At 42.7% G+C, this 13566-nt stretch overlaps 1 protein-coding gene across 3 annotated transcripts in view; it reads left to right on the top strand.

The window, feature by feature from the left end:
• Positions 1 to 13566, top strand: part of MYH9 (myosin heavy chain 9) — a 96784-nt gene that overhangs the window by 8180 nt on the left and 75038 nt on the right. For 2 of the 3 annotated variants that reach the window (XM_037880711.2, XM_043542696.1), the window contains exon 2: positions 10479 to 10831. In XM_037880711.2, coding sequence (XP_037736639.1) covers positions 10499 to 10831 — 333 coding nt within the window. In that variant the 5' untranslated portion in view covers positions 10479 to 10498. Of the gene's footprint in view, positions 1 to 10298; positions 10366 to 10478; positions 10832 to 13566 lie in introns of all 3 variants that reach the window. The other variant, XM_043542697.1, reaches the window with a different exon arrangement.

Raw genomic sequence — 13566 nt, 5'->3', positions numbered from 1 at the left:
GGAAAAGCACTCAAATATTTACGGTGATAAGTGCCCTAGATCAGTGGTTCTCAACTTTTCCAGACTATTGTACCCCTTTCAGGGGGTTTGATTTGTCTTGTATACCCCAAGTTTCATCTCACTTAAACTACTTGCTTACAAAATCAGACATAAAAATAAAAGGGGCACAGCACACTATTACTGAAAGTACTTACTTTCTCATTTTCATCATATGATTACAATATTTATATTCCAATCAATTTATTTTATGCTTACATTTCAGCGTGATACTTGTGAGCCTTGTCTGAAGTCAGAGCCCTGGGGGGTGGGGTTGAAGCCTGAGACCTGCCACCACCCAGAGCTGAAGCATGAAACTTAACTTTGCAGGGCCCCCTGTGGCATGGGCCCCTGGGCAATTGCTCTGCTTACCACCACGATACCACATGGACTGCACTTGCGACACCCGCCCGCCCCCCAATATGTCCCATGACCCCCCCGGGGATTGCAACTCCCATGGTTGAGAAACACTGATCTAGATACATTGAGTACCCCCTGGAAGACCTGCGTACCACCAGGGATATGTGCACCCCTGGTTGAGAGGCACTGCTCTAAAACGTTTAAGAGGAGGATTTGGGAGGACAGGTTCTAAACCAGTAAAAGATCAAGAGGCTTATTGTGTGCACAACTAGGCTCCTTATTAAAATTGAATACTTTCCTCTTTGGAAGGAGGGAAAAGGTAAAGGTCAGGGCTGGAAGACTAACCAGAAGAAGCAAGTTAGCTTAAGGTCATGGCAGGGGAAAGCTCAGTGTAGCAGAAACAAGTGGAAATAGCAAAGTGTGGGGTGCACACAGGGTTCAACTAGATAAATATGCAGGGGTGGAGCAGTGCAAAGCCTTGCAGGTGTTCGATATGAGGGCAAGTCTATACTACAAAATTAAGTTGACCTAAATTACATGGACATACAGCCACTGCAGTAACTGAATGGGTTCTAAACCTCCACACTACACGCCTTTTGTCAGCCTCACCAGGATTTAACTGCCAGTGACGGGCATTGTGGGACTGTTTCTGAAAGGGAGCAACAGTCGATGTAAGCAGCGCAGTATCTATGCTGACACTGTGTGTTGACCTGACTAATCAACCTAAGAACTACACCTCTCATGGAGGTGGAGTTAAGTCGGTATAGTGGGCGAGTTACGTCAGTGGGAGCTATATTTTAGTGTAGACGCTTACAGAGCTGGTTGACATAATATGCCTTACATCAGCCTAACTCTGTAGTGTAGACCAGGCCTCAGTATTTATAGGTGGTGAAGTTGTTTTCACTTGGCCCCTACATACCTGTTGAGCCTCAAGGCTGCTTGGTATTTTGTATTAGTGTCTTGGCTGTTTTCCTGGCCAGAAGATACTTAATGAGTCCTCTTTTTGGAGCTCACCTCTGCTTCCAAGGGAGGGTCTCCCAATCCCTGCCTGAATGGGGAGTGGTGTTGAGAATTAAACTTGGATTTTGTAAGCCTTAGCTATGCTAGGCTTTTCTGTCCAACAGTTCCACAATCGCTATCAATGGTGGAGCTGAGCCATTTGAAACGGAGGTGGGCAACTTTTGGCACAAAGGTCTAGTATATAGACTGTCATAGTGTAGTAGAACCAACTAGCAAGCTGGCCATAGTGTTTCTGGTGAGACGTAGACTCTGTTTCCATTGTAGAAATCACATTTGAACATGGCTGCCAAACAACTTCAAGTTTTCATTCTATATGGATAGGGAAAAATTAAAATATTTATTTGAAATATTATTGGTATGGATGGTAAAAACAAGTTCTCTGACACGCTGTTGCATTCAATTTCTGTATCTACAGGCCAGGATAAGGCTGTACCAATATTTTCCTTGGTAAGACCTTGTGCCCTATAGCTTCACAAAAAGTAGCCAGCCTTATTTTTCTTCACTGTCTTCAAACTAGATGTAATTAACTTAATCCCTCCTCCCTCCCCCCCCCACAAGCAAATGTGTGTATTTACTACGATAATGTGAGCAGCTGGAGGGTTCTCAGGCTTAAAGCATCTGACTAAACTTTTTTGAGCACCAAAGAGTCTCATTAGGCCTAATGCAAAGTATTAGAGAAGGGAGAAAAGTGACCCAGAGATAAGAAGGGGCTAAAACTGTCTGAAAGTCCTTACACCCTCTAATGCAGTATTCCTGAGGAATTCTACACGTCTGGTCAAAGTTCTTGCTGTTTGTTCTGACTCTCAGGCAACAATCCCCCAGCAAAACCATTTGAACAGCAGGGATGGGCTGCAGTTTTCTAAACTACTGCTGTCTCTGTAAGTGGGATTACTCTGTCCAGTGGTCATGAAGTATGTGTTCTCCCTCTGGAATGTTTTCCTTGTGGGCATTCTGTCTCTGGGAGAGGGATTCTGTCCTTTGCTGAGAAGGCATGTACAGTATATCACTAATAAGAAACAACAGTTGCAGAAAGCATATAATGCACGATAGTGATCTTGGAATACTTGTTTCAAGTGAACAGTGTTGGGTGGCAGCCAGCCTAGATTTGCTGGATTTAGGACTGATCTTGAAGTTAAGACAAGGCCACTCCCTGTGAGCAGCAGTTGGTATTCAAACCCCAGCGTGTGCTTTGTAAGCCCTATTTAGCTTTGACTCAACTATCTCAACTATAAAGTGTAATATGACTTAGTTTGAACAGTGTTGCGTGGGGTGGGAAATGTGACTGACCATTGCCATCACCCAGATAAGTTGTGATGGTAGTGTCTTACTATTGTATGATTTGTGTATTTTGCGAATTCCTACTTAAAACCTTTGTCCCAAAGCAACCCTCCTGTGACAAAGACTATTCTAGAGTGAGGAAATGCTGCTTCGTGCACTTACCAGATGGTGCTTGAGATCAAATTAAGAGAATTCTAAAGGTGGTCATCCAAAAGCATGTATCCCATATTCATCATTCTGAAAATACCTGCTGGAGACCTTTCAAGGGAACCTATAAGACACACACTAACTCTTGTCTTTCTATCTCATGATTGACCTTGACAATCAACTAGTTCAGATTTACATATCTGAGAAATTCCTGGTTGTGTGGTAGAGAGAAGGTAGAAAGAAGTCTCTTTTCTGGACATGACTATTCACTTCCAGAATCCAGTTTGCCATTCACTACCTAAACATTGTATAAATCAGGTAGTGCACATATGAAATGAACTAATTTTCCAGCTGTAGAAGTGGTTCAGTGTCTTGAAGTTGCCATATTTGGACCCAAGAACTTAAAATTTCTCATTGGTGTTTAACCCTCTCCTCCAGTTAGTGACAACAGGTTAAAAGGAGTTGGACTAAGATTCTTGATACCTCACATATTGCCCCATCCTCCTATACTCTATCCAGCTGAATATGTGATGCCAAAATGCCCTCAAAGTTTCTGGATTACTTTTTCTCATGGGCAGAGGGGCACATATTAATATTGTGCCTTGCACTTAATGTGCAGTAGTACAAATAACATAATGAAGAACCTCTTAAATTCTAAGGAGGCTGTGTAGTAGAGTCAAGATGGAATTCCTGCCCCCACCCCCACTGTGGTCTACAGCATTAGACAGTTGACTGAGTGCACTGTGATTTTTGGCTTTGTCTGTAGCATCAGGTTATATATGTTATCGAGCATACTGGATTTGATGGGCTAGTAGTTGGATCCAGAAAATTGTTCTCCTAGGAACAGACATGAAATACTAAATGTAGCTTCTTCAGTGATAACTGAGGTTTCAAGCTACAATCCTACCTACAAACTTGGGTATAACCTTGTTTTTGCTCTTCCCTTGTTCATCTTTCCACTCACTTAGCCATCGGGTCCTCTATGCCTTTACTAATCAGTCCTAAGGATCTGAGGCCAAACAGTTCCTTAGTAAATTCAGAGGAACATTCACAATGAATAGTAGACGCTGCAGTCTTGCAAGAAGCTGCTTTCAGTTCATAGTCACATGATGCATTTTAACACTCTCACCACTTGCTTAACCTACATACTGCACTTTCCAGTTCGGCACCATCTGCTATATAATTAGATCTCTTAAATATGGTTATCTTTTAGTGATTGGTTTTGACAAACTATGCTCAGATGGCTGGGGACGGAGAAATAGTTCTATCAGCAAAACCGAGGCAAGAACAGACTGCTCAGATCATACATTTGAATGGGACTCCTATCATGTCTATTGATGAATGTTTCAGATCAGCCAGGCTATTCAAGGTCAGATTCTTTAAACATTCTACATTAGGAAAGAGTATCCAAGTTCTCCCATTGGGAAGAGATTTTTAGCTGTGGTTGAATTGTATCTTCATCAGCCGGTAAAACTAGTTCTCTAATGACAGAGTCTTGTCATGCCAACAAGACATGGAGTTTTGCCCTTCTTGATAGAAGGTCCTAAGCTGATGCATTTAGTGGGTTGTAACTACAGAGTAGTTTGTAGGCCAATTCAACTAAGAACTGATGACTTACATTTGTGAACTTTGTTCAAATATATGAACAACTTAAAAATGTGAACTGCATACACAAAGTGAGTCTGTTTATCAGACAGTGACACTTACCTAAAACAAGCTAATCTTTGTTTTCCCCTCTTTCTAATCTTGTCTCTACAATGCTGGCATAAAGGTCACTAAACACACCTGTCAGGATAATTTCCCATTACATTTTCTGAGTCATCTAGTAAGACACTATATTAAATTTATCAAAAGGTAAGCTTCCAGACAAATCATTCCTGCATGTAGAAAGGGAAGTACAAGCTCCAATCATGAGCATGTACATTGATGATCTGTTACAGTGAGCTGTTTCAGACACTACACTACTTCTACCTAGGTATTCTATGGCCCCATACCAGCGCACCTCACAAACATCAATGAAGTTATCCTGATAAGGCTCGAAAGTAGTATTCCCATTTTACAGATAAAGAGCTGATGTACATGTGACCTTCCTAAGGCCACACAGGAGATCTGTGACAAATCCAGGAACTGGTCCCAGTCCAAGACTTACACTACAAGACCAACCTCTTTTCCTTTATTTGCTATTCTCCGATAAGAAAGGAGACAAATCTGCCTCACCATGGTAAATCCTTTTCCCTAGAAATTCTGTTTTAGCACCTATGGGGCTGGTCTGGAAATCTGGTTTGAGTCTTCCAAAGCTTTCACTAACTGGAGAAGTCTCCTGGTTTAATACTAGCTGTTTAACCAGCACTCCAAGTACTACAGTAAATCTGATGCAAAACTCCTGTTAGTGCTCTTTGTTTATTTTCAGTCTAATTTACTTCTGCTTTTACCTAGATACTTTAGTGTAGTCCAATTCCATCTTGGTGAGCAATAGCTCAATCCCAAAAATAACAATTCTGTGGCTGCTGACAAAGTAAACACTGGGGGAGTGGGGGTAATGCAAATAGCTCTGGAAGATTAAATTACAAACAGATAATGCTGGCTTCTTTGAAAGGTCTCGAAACAGTTCTTAGCTCTGAAACTTAGAGGCAATGGCTTTCAGCAAGGGGGCAACTTTTAGATCTTTTTCAGGTTGGCCAAGGTGAGTTTCAATTTGTAGAATTGCTTTATTGGCACCTGATAGTCCTACTGGAGTAAAGGGCTGTGGGGAAGAGAACCTCCTTAACTCTCAAACCCTAAAGCTGGAAATCCATGGGAAGACTAAACCTATGGCAACACTACAGAGCTTACTGCACCGCTGTAGCACCACTAGTGCAGATGCACTAAGCCAGTGGGGGAGAGCTCTCCGTCAACTTAATTACTCGAGCCCCCGTGGGTAGCAGTAGCTCCTCTGCCAAGCGCTGGTGTGGACAACATTATGTTAGGTCAGTGCAACTTACTTTTGCTCCAGGGGTGGCTTGTTCACACCCCAAGCCATGTAAGTTGTACCACGGTAAGTGGTAATGTGTACAGAGCCTAAAGCAAACTTCAGTATGTGTGATTCCCGTGTAGACCAAAGTGTTTAAGAGACAAATGCATGTTTCCTCCTAGTTCCTAAGGGGGACAGATAGCGTCTTAACTAAAAAGCAATGTTTGGTTCAGTCAGCTCAGAACAGGGTGACCAGATGTCCCGATTTTATAGGGACGGTCCCGATTTTGGGGTCTTTTTCTTATAGGCTATTATTACGCCCTGCCCCCTGTCGCGATTTTTCACATTTGCTGTCTAGTCACCCTAGCTCAAAAGAATCTGGACGGAAGTACATAAATATAGGGTTCTCATACTTTTTGTTTCATAGTATGGACTACCTTCATATCTTGTGGGCATCTCCCCTCCCTTCATGACTGTGGAGACCACTTCTCCTCCGCTTGAAATTGCACCATATCCTTGTGGTGATCACACAACTACTTACATGACAAGAATGTGTTTGTAACTTTCTTTCAATGTGATTTGGCACCTGGATAAAAGAAAGCAAACAACACTTGACTAACCTGCTCTCCAGACTACTATGGACCACTGTTTGGGAACTACTGTGTTAATAGATCTGTACCATTTCTGAAAACACTAGGAAGGAGAATTTTAAACTCCAAAAAAAAAAAAAAAAAAAAATCTTGATCATGACACTTTGTTGTCTATAGGCTGTATTGCAACAAACAGCACAATAATCCCCTCTATCGCCCAATATACATGTATAGATACATGTCCATGCCTCACACAATCATGTCTACACCAAAAACAAATTACTGAGCAAACAAACCACTTGCAGAGCAACACTACTAGCTGGTGTCTTTCCCACAACCATTAATTGTTTGGCTTTTAAACCTGACTGCCTGTGTTGATGCTCTAGCTCTAATTACCAGATCAGCTTCTGTTGCAAAGAGGATTCAGAACGTGGAAATCAGCCTATAGTCACAGCAGAGTGTTGTGATAGCCGTGCTCATGAATATATAAAGTTTCATATCTGTCATACTCAGCCATGTATAGGATTTCTTAGTATTGAAGTTCATTGGGTACTTGTACATAGCTGGCCTCAATAATTACATCCCTCTCTGAACTAGGATCTTCTGCTGGTGTCAGTCTTGCAGACAGTTGGGTAATTATGAATTTTTTTGGCCAATGGCCTCACCACTGCAAAGAATTTGGGAGCTTAAGGCTCCCAGGGAATAACACTTGCCCAGCGGACCTCTGCATTATCACAGGCTATGTCTACACTACAGTAGGGATTGATGCTCTGAGATCAATCCACCTATGGTCAATTTAGCAGGTCTATTGAAGACCTGCCAAATCGACAGCAGATCGCTCTCCAGTCGACCCCTATACTCTACCCCCGATGGGAAGAGTAAGGTAAGTCGACCCCCTGCAGTGTAGACCCCATGGTAACTCAACCTAAGGTGTGTCGACTCCAACTACATTATTCACATAGCGGGAGTTGCGTCGCATAGGTCGACTTACCGCGGTAGTGTAGACGTAGCCACAGAGGTCCCAGGTGCAGGAGATACTGTGGTGCTTGTCGGAAGCCGGCTGGAGCTGTGAAGGATTGGATGGGGGCAGTAGGTGATGTGACTCGGTCAGTCCTCTGTCTAGGCAATTCCTTCCTCCTGTGAGCCCCATACTTGTGGTAGGAAGCACAAGATAGGGCAGTGCTAAGGGTTGCCCTGGAATTAGAGGTGTAAACAGCCTCCTCTTAGTCCTGGCGTTAGTGTTAACACCAGCACTGGAATGGATTTGCTCCTAATTTGGCCATCAGATTAATTTCTGTATTGTGTGTGTAATATGGCTATTCCAGGAGGCCTAATTTTTCTACATGCCCCTCCTGCACAATGCACAGTCTGGAATGACTGATGGAGGCAGAAGTGTACTGTACATGCTGAAGCCGTGGGCTAGGAGGGCTAGTTATCAAATGGTATTGTACACTCTAACCATCTCTCACTGCTGAAGAGTGTAGTCTTACTGTGTGTGAGATGGAGGAGGAGAAACCCTGAAATAAGGATTTTGACCAGTCTCCTTAATGTGGCTATCCTCTTCATTGGGTGTGAAAGGGTCCATACCTGGGTGAGGTGTCTTTTGACCTGTGGTCCTATTTCCTAGCCAAAAGGTGTTCATCTCTACCTCAAAATGTGAGGCAGAAAAATCTCCAGACTGTAGCAAATGTATCTTCTGAGTGAAAAGGGAGTCAGGAATATGTATTTTAGGCTGAATGTAGAGCTCTTCAGATAGCTTAATTACGTTCAGTTTAATCATTTCCTGAGGAATCCTAATTTAGCTGAAGCACTCAGCCTCTGGTGTCTTGCTTGATTATAGCCAAAAAAGGCAACTGGTTAAATTCTTGGGAGTTACATTTGCAGGAAGCTGTGTAATGGAGGTTAGAATACATCTGTTGCCTTGCCAAACCTGATACGATCATGAACACAATGAACGTTTTAGTTCCTTTTTTCTCTCTTTAACCCTTTGGCTGGCCTACAGTCTGTAGCAAATATCCAAGGCCACCTGAGATTTGCAAGATCTCATGCTGAATCACCAACCCATTCTTCAAAGATCCTGGACTTCCTTTCCCCTTCCTGTGTATTCGCTCAGGCCAGATGTCCTGGAGTGTGGTGTAGTTCTAGACTGGAATGACAGCTTGCTCTCATTTTAGTGATGGCCTCATTTACAGGTGTGCACTGTCCAAGCACTGTAGGATTGCAAACACTGTTACTCTCCCTTTGCTCCTGCTGCTATCTAGCCAACAGTGGATGTAATGGGATGTCTCCTTGGTGCCCCTACTGCAAGTTGTACCTGTCTTGCTGCAGAAATAAACCTAAAATACTATCAAATCACAAGGGCCCTGCTTGTGTCTTAGTCTTCTAGACTCAAGTGTATTCTTAAAACTAGCTTGTTTAATTCCTTGCATTCATGGTCTAAGATGTAGATTTTAAATCAGAGTTCAAGTGATATTGCTATATGTGGAGTACTTGATCCTTATTGATGGCTACAAAACTTGCAGAGCAGGAACAAGTACAGCATTCAGTACAAAGCAAGAGTACAATTATCCATTTGATAAAAGGAATTTCCCTGCATGCGTTCACATTGCTGGATTGGGCCTCAGTGCCGATCTGTACCATAGTTGGCATTTTTCCAGACTTTTCTTGCTGTTACATGTGCTTAATGCTGGGATGCTAGGCTTTAAGCTGATCCCAATGCATGTTGGGGCCAGATTGCTCCTGCAGTGAAGCTCTTAATTCCTGTTGTCTCTTTGGGAAACTCTTGCTGTGCCGGAATGCTGCCTAGTTGGCTTTGCAAGCTTTGTTTATATACTTGAAGAGGAACTGTTGTAACAGTATTTGACAGCCTCCTATTGCATGCACAGACCATCCTGCCTCTTCTCCTTTTTGTCTTCTCTTTTCTGGCTAACTGAAAATTCTGACAAAGTTGCATAAAATCAGAGTGAGTTAAGTGACTGACAAGTTGGTGAGCACCGATTCTAAGGGGTTAGGCTTTTGGTGTTTTTGTGAAGTGTCTGGCTTTCTTTGGTTTAATGAGCCCTGATGCATGAAGTGCACTAGAATCTTGATTCACCAACCAAGTGGTGCCTTTCATAAATCCCATTTTAGGAACCGGAAACCTCTTGGCAGAAGCATTTCTGATAGTTCTGATGAAAGATTAAATCCAAATGACTTTGTTTTATACACACTCCATCACTAGGCCTCAGTTATGTCACTGCTACAAAAACATGATCTTTAAACAAGGTAGTGACCATAATATTTCTTAACCCAGAAAGGTTCTGTACCCTGATAACTAACATCTTCAACAGTAGTTTCCTGTAAGGATGACCTCCAGAGCACAAATAAACTGAGTTAAGCCCAGATTTGTGTTGGGTATGTACCATAATCTGGCTATGGGGAGTACTTGGTGTATTCTTAATCTGCCTTTTAAATTCTCTTCTTCTTAAAATGTATCTTGGGACACTTAGGGATATCTTCAGGGAATAAAGGGTAACTGACAGCTCAACCCAGGCAATCCATGGCATTTGTAAATGCTGAAGTACATCAAATATCACCTTTTCAGTGAACCAGGAAATACCAAAAAGACTTCAAAATGGAAGGGGAGGGAGGAGAGAGCTAAAAAGTTTGGTTAAAACTATTCTGCAGTGGATTGTCAACAGCCTAGATAATGGTGATATTAGTCAAGAAATCTGATCTTAACTGCAATGCGAAACAAGTAGTTATCTAGGTGTTTGTCAGTAAGTTACTATAGGGATTGTTGCTTCCAAATTGTCTAACGTGTTTACAAGCTTAATTTCAGTTTAACTTGTTTTTTGCTAGGGAATAGAAAATACATATTTTCCAAATGCTAAATACTCACAATGTTTGAACAGTCTGTTCTTTTCCTGTCATTTTAGGAAGAGAAACCCTGACCTTGTGTGTAATTCCTGCAAACCACCTGTGATTACTGAAATGAAACTTAAGGTGGGGGAGGCCCTGATAGCCAGGGACCTAAGCCAGCGTAGAGTCCATTTGCCTCTAAGAGTTCATAATGCTGCTTAAATTCTAAAAAATTGACTTCTTTTTTGTTCTGGCAGGTCCCTCGTTATAAATCACCATGGCTCAAAAAGATGTTGATAAGTACCTTTACGTGGACAAAAACCTCATCAACAACCCTCTGGCTCAGGCTGACTGGGCAGCCAAGAAACTGGTGTGGGTCCCATCGGAGAAGAATGGATTTGAGGCGGCCAGTCTGAAGGAGGAAGTGGGAGATGAGGCCATTGTGGAGCTGGCAGAAAATGGAAAGAAAGTGAGAATAAACAAAGATGACATCCAGAAGATGAATCCACCCAAATTCTCTAAAGTGGAAGATATGGCAGAGCTGACCTGCCTGAATGAGGCTTCTGTGCTGCACAACTTGAAGGAGAGATACTACTCAGGGCTCATCTATGTAAGTAACAATCTTCTGTATTGGGGGGGGGAGGGGGAGGCTTTTATGGGGATTCCATGTAAGCTTGCTGCAACCAACTTCTCCCAAACATTTATAGTTAACCTTACACTGCCCTGTCTGAAACTCTTATGTGACACCGCTGCTTCTTCAGCCCCACAACTCTCCCCTGGGTAGAATGGATCTCAGGGAATGCTGTGGTGAAATGGTTGGACTTTGGCATTCGAGTGTCGTTGTTTGGAATATGTTTTGAATATCATTAACTTGTTTTTGGCTAGAAAAAAGAGACTTTGGAAAGCAGGAAGCCTGATTAAAACAGTACTAAATAATAACAAAACCCCATTTTGGATGTATACCTAACATCTGGCTTGCTTTTCCCACATCTGGAACCTCAATGGAAGGGAATGCTAACGCCAAGCTGGCTCTAATCTCCCTCTGAGATTCAGGTTTTTAGCACGTGCCCTCTCCAGTAACAACCATCCTGTACCCCAGAACAGTGTCTATCTGAACTGCCAGGTTCTAGTCTCTCCCCTCCCACCAAAATTTACAAGAGCAGCATAATCCTTTTACTGGGTTGTTGCCATGGAAATGACAGTGATATCTGTAGATGACAGTCATGCACAATCATAAGGAATAAGGTACAAGAGCCAGGCTCACTGATTACATGTGCCCAAAGGGGGCATGCTAGAGGATAAGGATTTGGAATCTGCACTGGTTCTGTAGTTCCTGTTCAAATGTCACTGTTAATGTGACTTGCATCAAACAGCACACAAGTCTATTCCTTAAGTCCCTGTTAAAGCAGAGGCTGTCAAGGGGCACAGGATGAACTAGGCTCCGTGGTAATGTGCTTTTTAATTCACTGGCTGATTACCTCTGGAGAAATTTTGTTCCTATTTTGTTTGGTCATAGTCTAGTCCTTATTTGACAATACAGAATGATAGCAGAATGGTCAGAGCTGGAATAGCAGGAGATATTAAGTCCTGATGTTCAGTGTCTCTAGGCAATGTGAAGTAGATTCTTTAGTGAGTTATGTCTGCTGCCCAATGACCTATTGAGGATGCTAATGTTACTGTAGTTCTAAAGAAGAAAATCTAGATTACTGTTTTTTTCTGAACACTAGTAACATTCATACCTCTTATGTACCTTGTCTGATCTCTCCAAATGTCAGAGCATGTTTCTAACAATACATCTCCCATAGTCTCTCTCAGATACCTGCTACTTAGTCACCCAAAGAGGCCTAGTCCTCTTCCTCGCCACTTCTGTGGCAAGACAGAGGGTCTCTGTAACTATTAGAGATAAGCAATCTAATCTAGGGCAGCAAATGGCGCATCTTCATTTCCACCATGTACCTCTGTAAGAACTCCTCTTAACTGCCAACTTCGAGGTCAATGGTTTTCAACCTGTGGTCCTCAGACCCCAGGGCATCCACAGACTGTCTCAGATTTCCACAGGAGTCCGCACCTCCATTTGAAATTTTTTAGAGATCCGCAAATTGAGAGTCTGAAAACCACTGATCTAGGTAATACGATCCTAACCTAGAGTCTTTGGTTCCGCTTCTGGCTGATGCTGTGGCCACTTCAGAGGTACAGGGGACATAGGCAGCTGCTACAGAATACCATTTTTGGAGTGGGGGTTCTTCAAGGTATAGAACTGGTGTAAAAGCTCCATGCCAGCCTTCTCCTTGCCTGATGTCAGGGGGCATCATGAGGAGGTGTTGACCGGAGCTCCATACATTTTGTTATTCTAGGTTGCTGAATAGCTGATTGGTAGTTGTGTGTAACCACAGCTGCCTTGACCTCCCCAGGCTGTGACTTCTGAGCCATGCAGCTCAGAATCAAAGCGGTACTTGTGCCTTGTACTGTTGAGAAATGGGTATATTTTCCCTTCCTAATAAAGCTATTAAAATTTAAAATAAAGTATAAATGGATCATATGTATCCTAGGCAATATTTGCCTCCTAAATTAAATTAACAAGTCTTAAAACTAGTGGTAAGTAGTCAAGTTTAAGTGAGTTAAATATTTCACTTGCCTTGCAGTAGGCTGCCATTTCACAGGTGTTGAGATGTCCCCTCAGTGATGCATCAGACAGGTGGTCACATGATCCATAGGTGTAACAAATTGAAATATGACCAGTTTCACAAAGGGTATTTGTGGAAGTGAGATTTCCTTCTTAAACCGAACTAGTAATGCGTTATGCAAGAGCGAAACTTGGTCCTACCAATCTATCCAAAAACATGAGTCTGCCCATTAGTGAAGTGAGCTGATCAGATTGGCCAGCAGCTCTCCCCAGTGAGTCAGGAGATTAAGGTGAAGAGCTAAAATCCTTCCACTGGACAGCAGCTGAGCACTAATCTTCTTGACAGGAAGAGAGCAAACACAAACTATCTCTGGTATAAAGATCTCTGGAAAGGTCATAAACACAACACAGCGTTGTTCTTGGCTTCTGCCTCTTCCTGCAGGTGGGGGCTGTTTCTGAGAAGTTGTGGGGGGGAGGGGGTGTTTCCCCTATCCTTCCTCTGAAGGGAGATGGGAAAGCTTGAGACTAAGTTTACAGTGGGGACTCTGAAGGGAGATGGGAAAGCTTGAGACTAAGTTTACAGTGGGGACTCTGAGGCTGTGTCTGCATTGCCACTTTCAGCGCTAAAACTTTAGTTGTTCAGGGGTGTGAAAACACACACACACACACACACACAGAGCGACAAAAGTTTTAGTGCTGAAAAGTGGCAGTATAGACAAGGC

The sequence above is a fragment of the Chelonia mydas genome, chromosome 1 (assembly GCF_015237465.2).
Source record: "Chelonia mydas isolate rCheMyd1 chromosome 1, rCheMyd1.pri.v2, whole genome shotgun sequence".
NCBI lineage: Eukaryota > Metazoa > Chordata > Testudines > Cheloniidae > Chelonia > Chelonia mydas.
The sequence above is the reverse complement of the archived record's forward strand: the minus strand, read 5'-3'. Positions and strand labels throughout refer to the sequence as shown.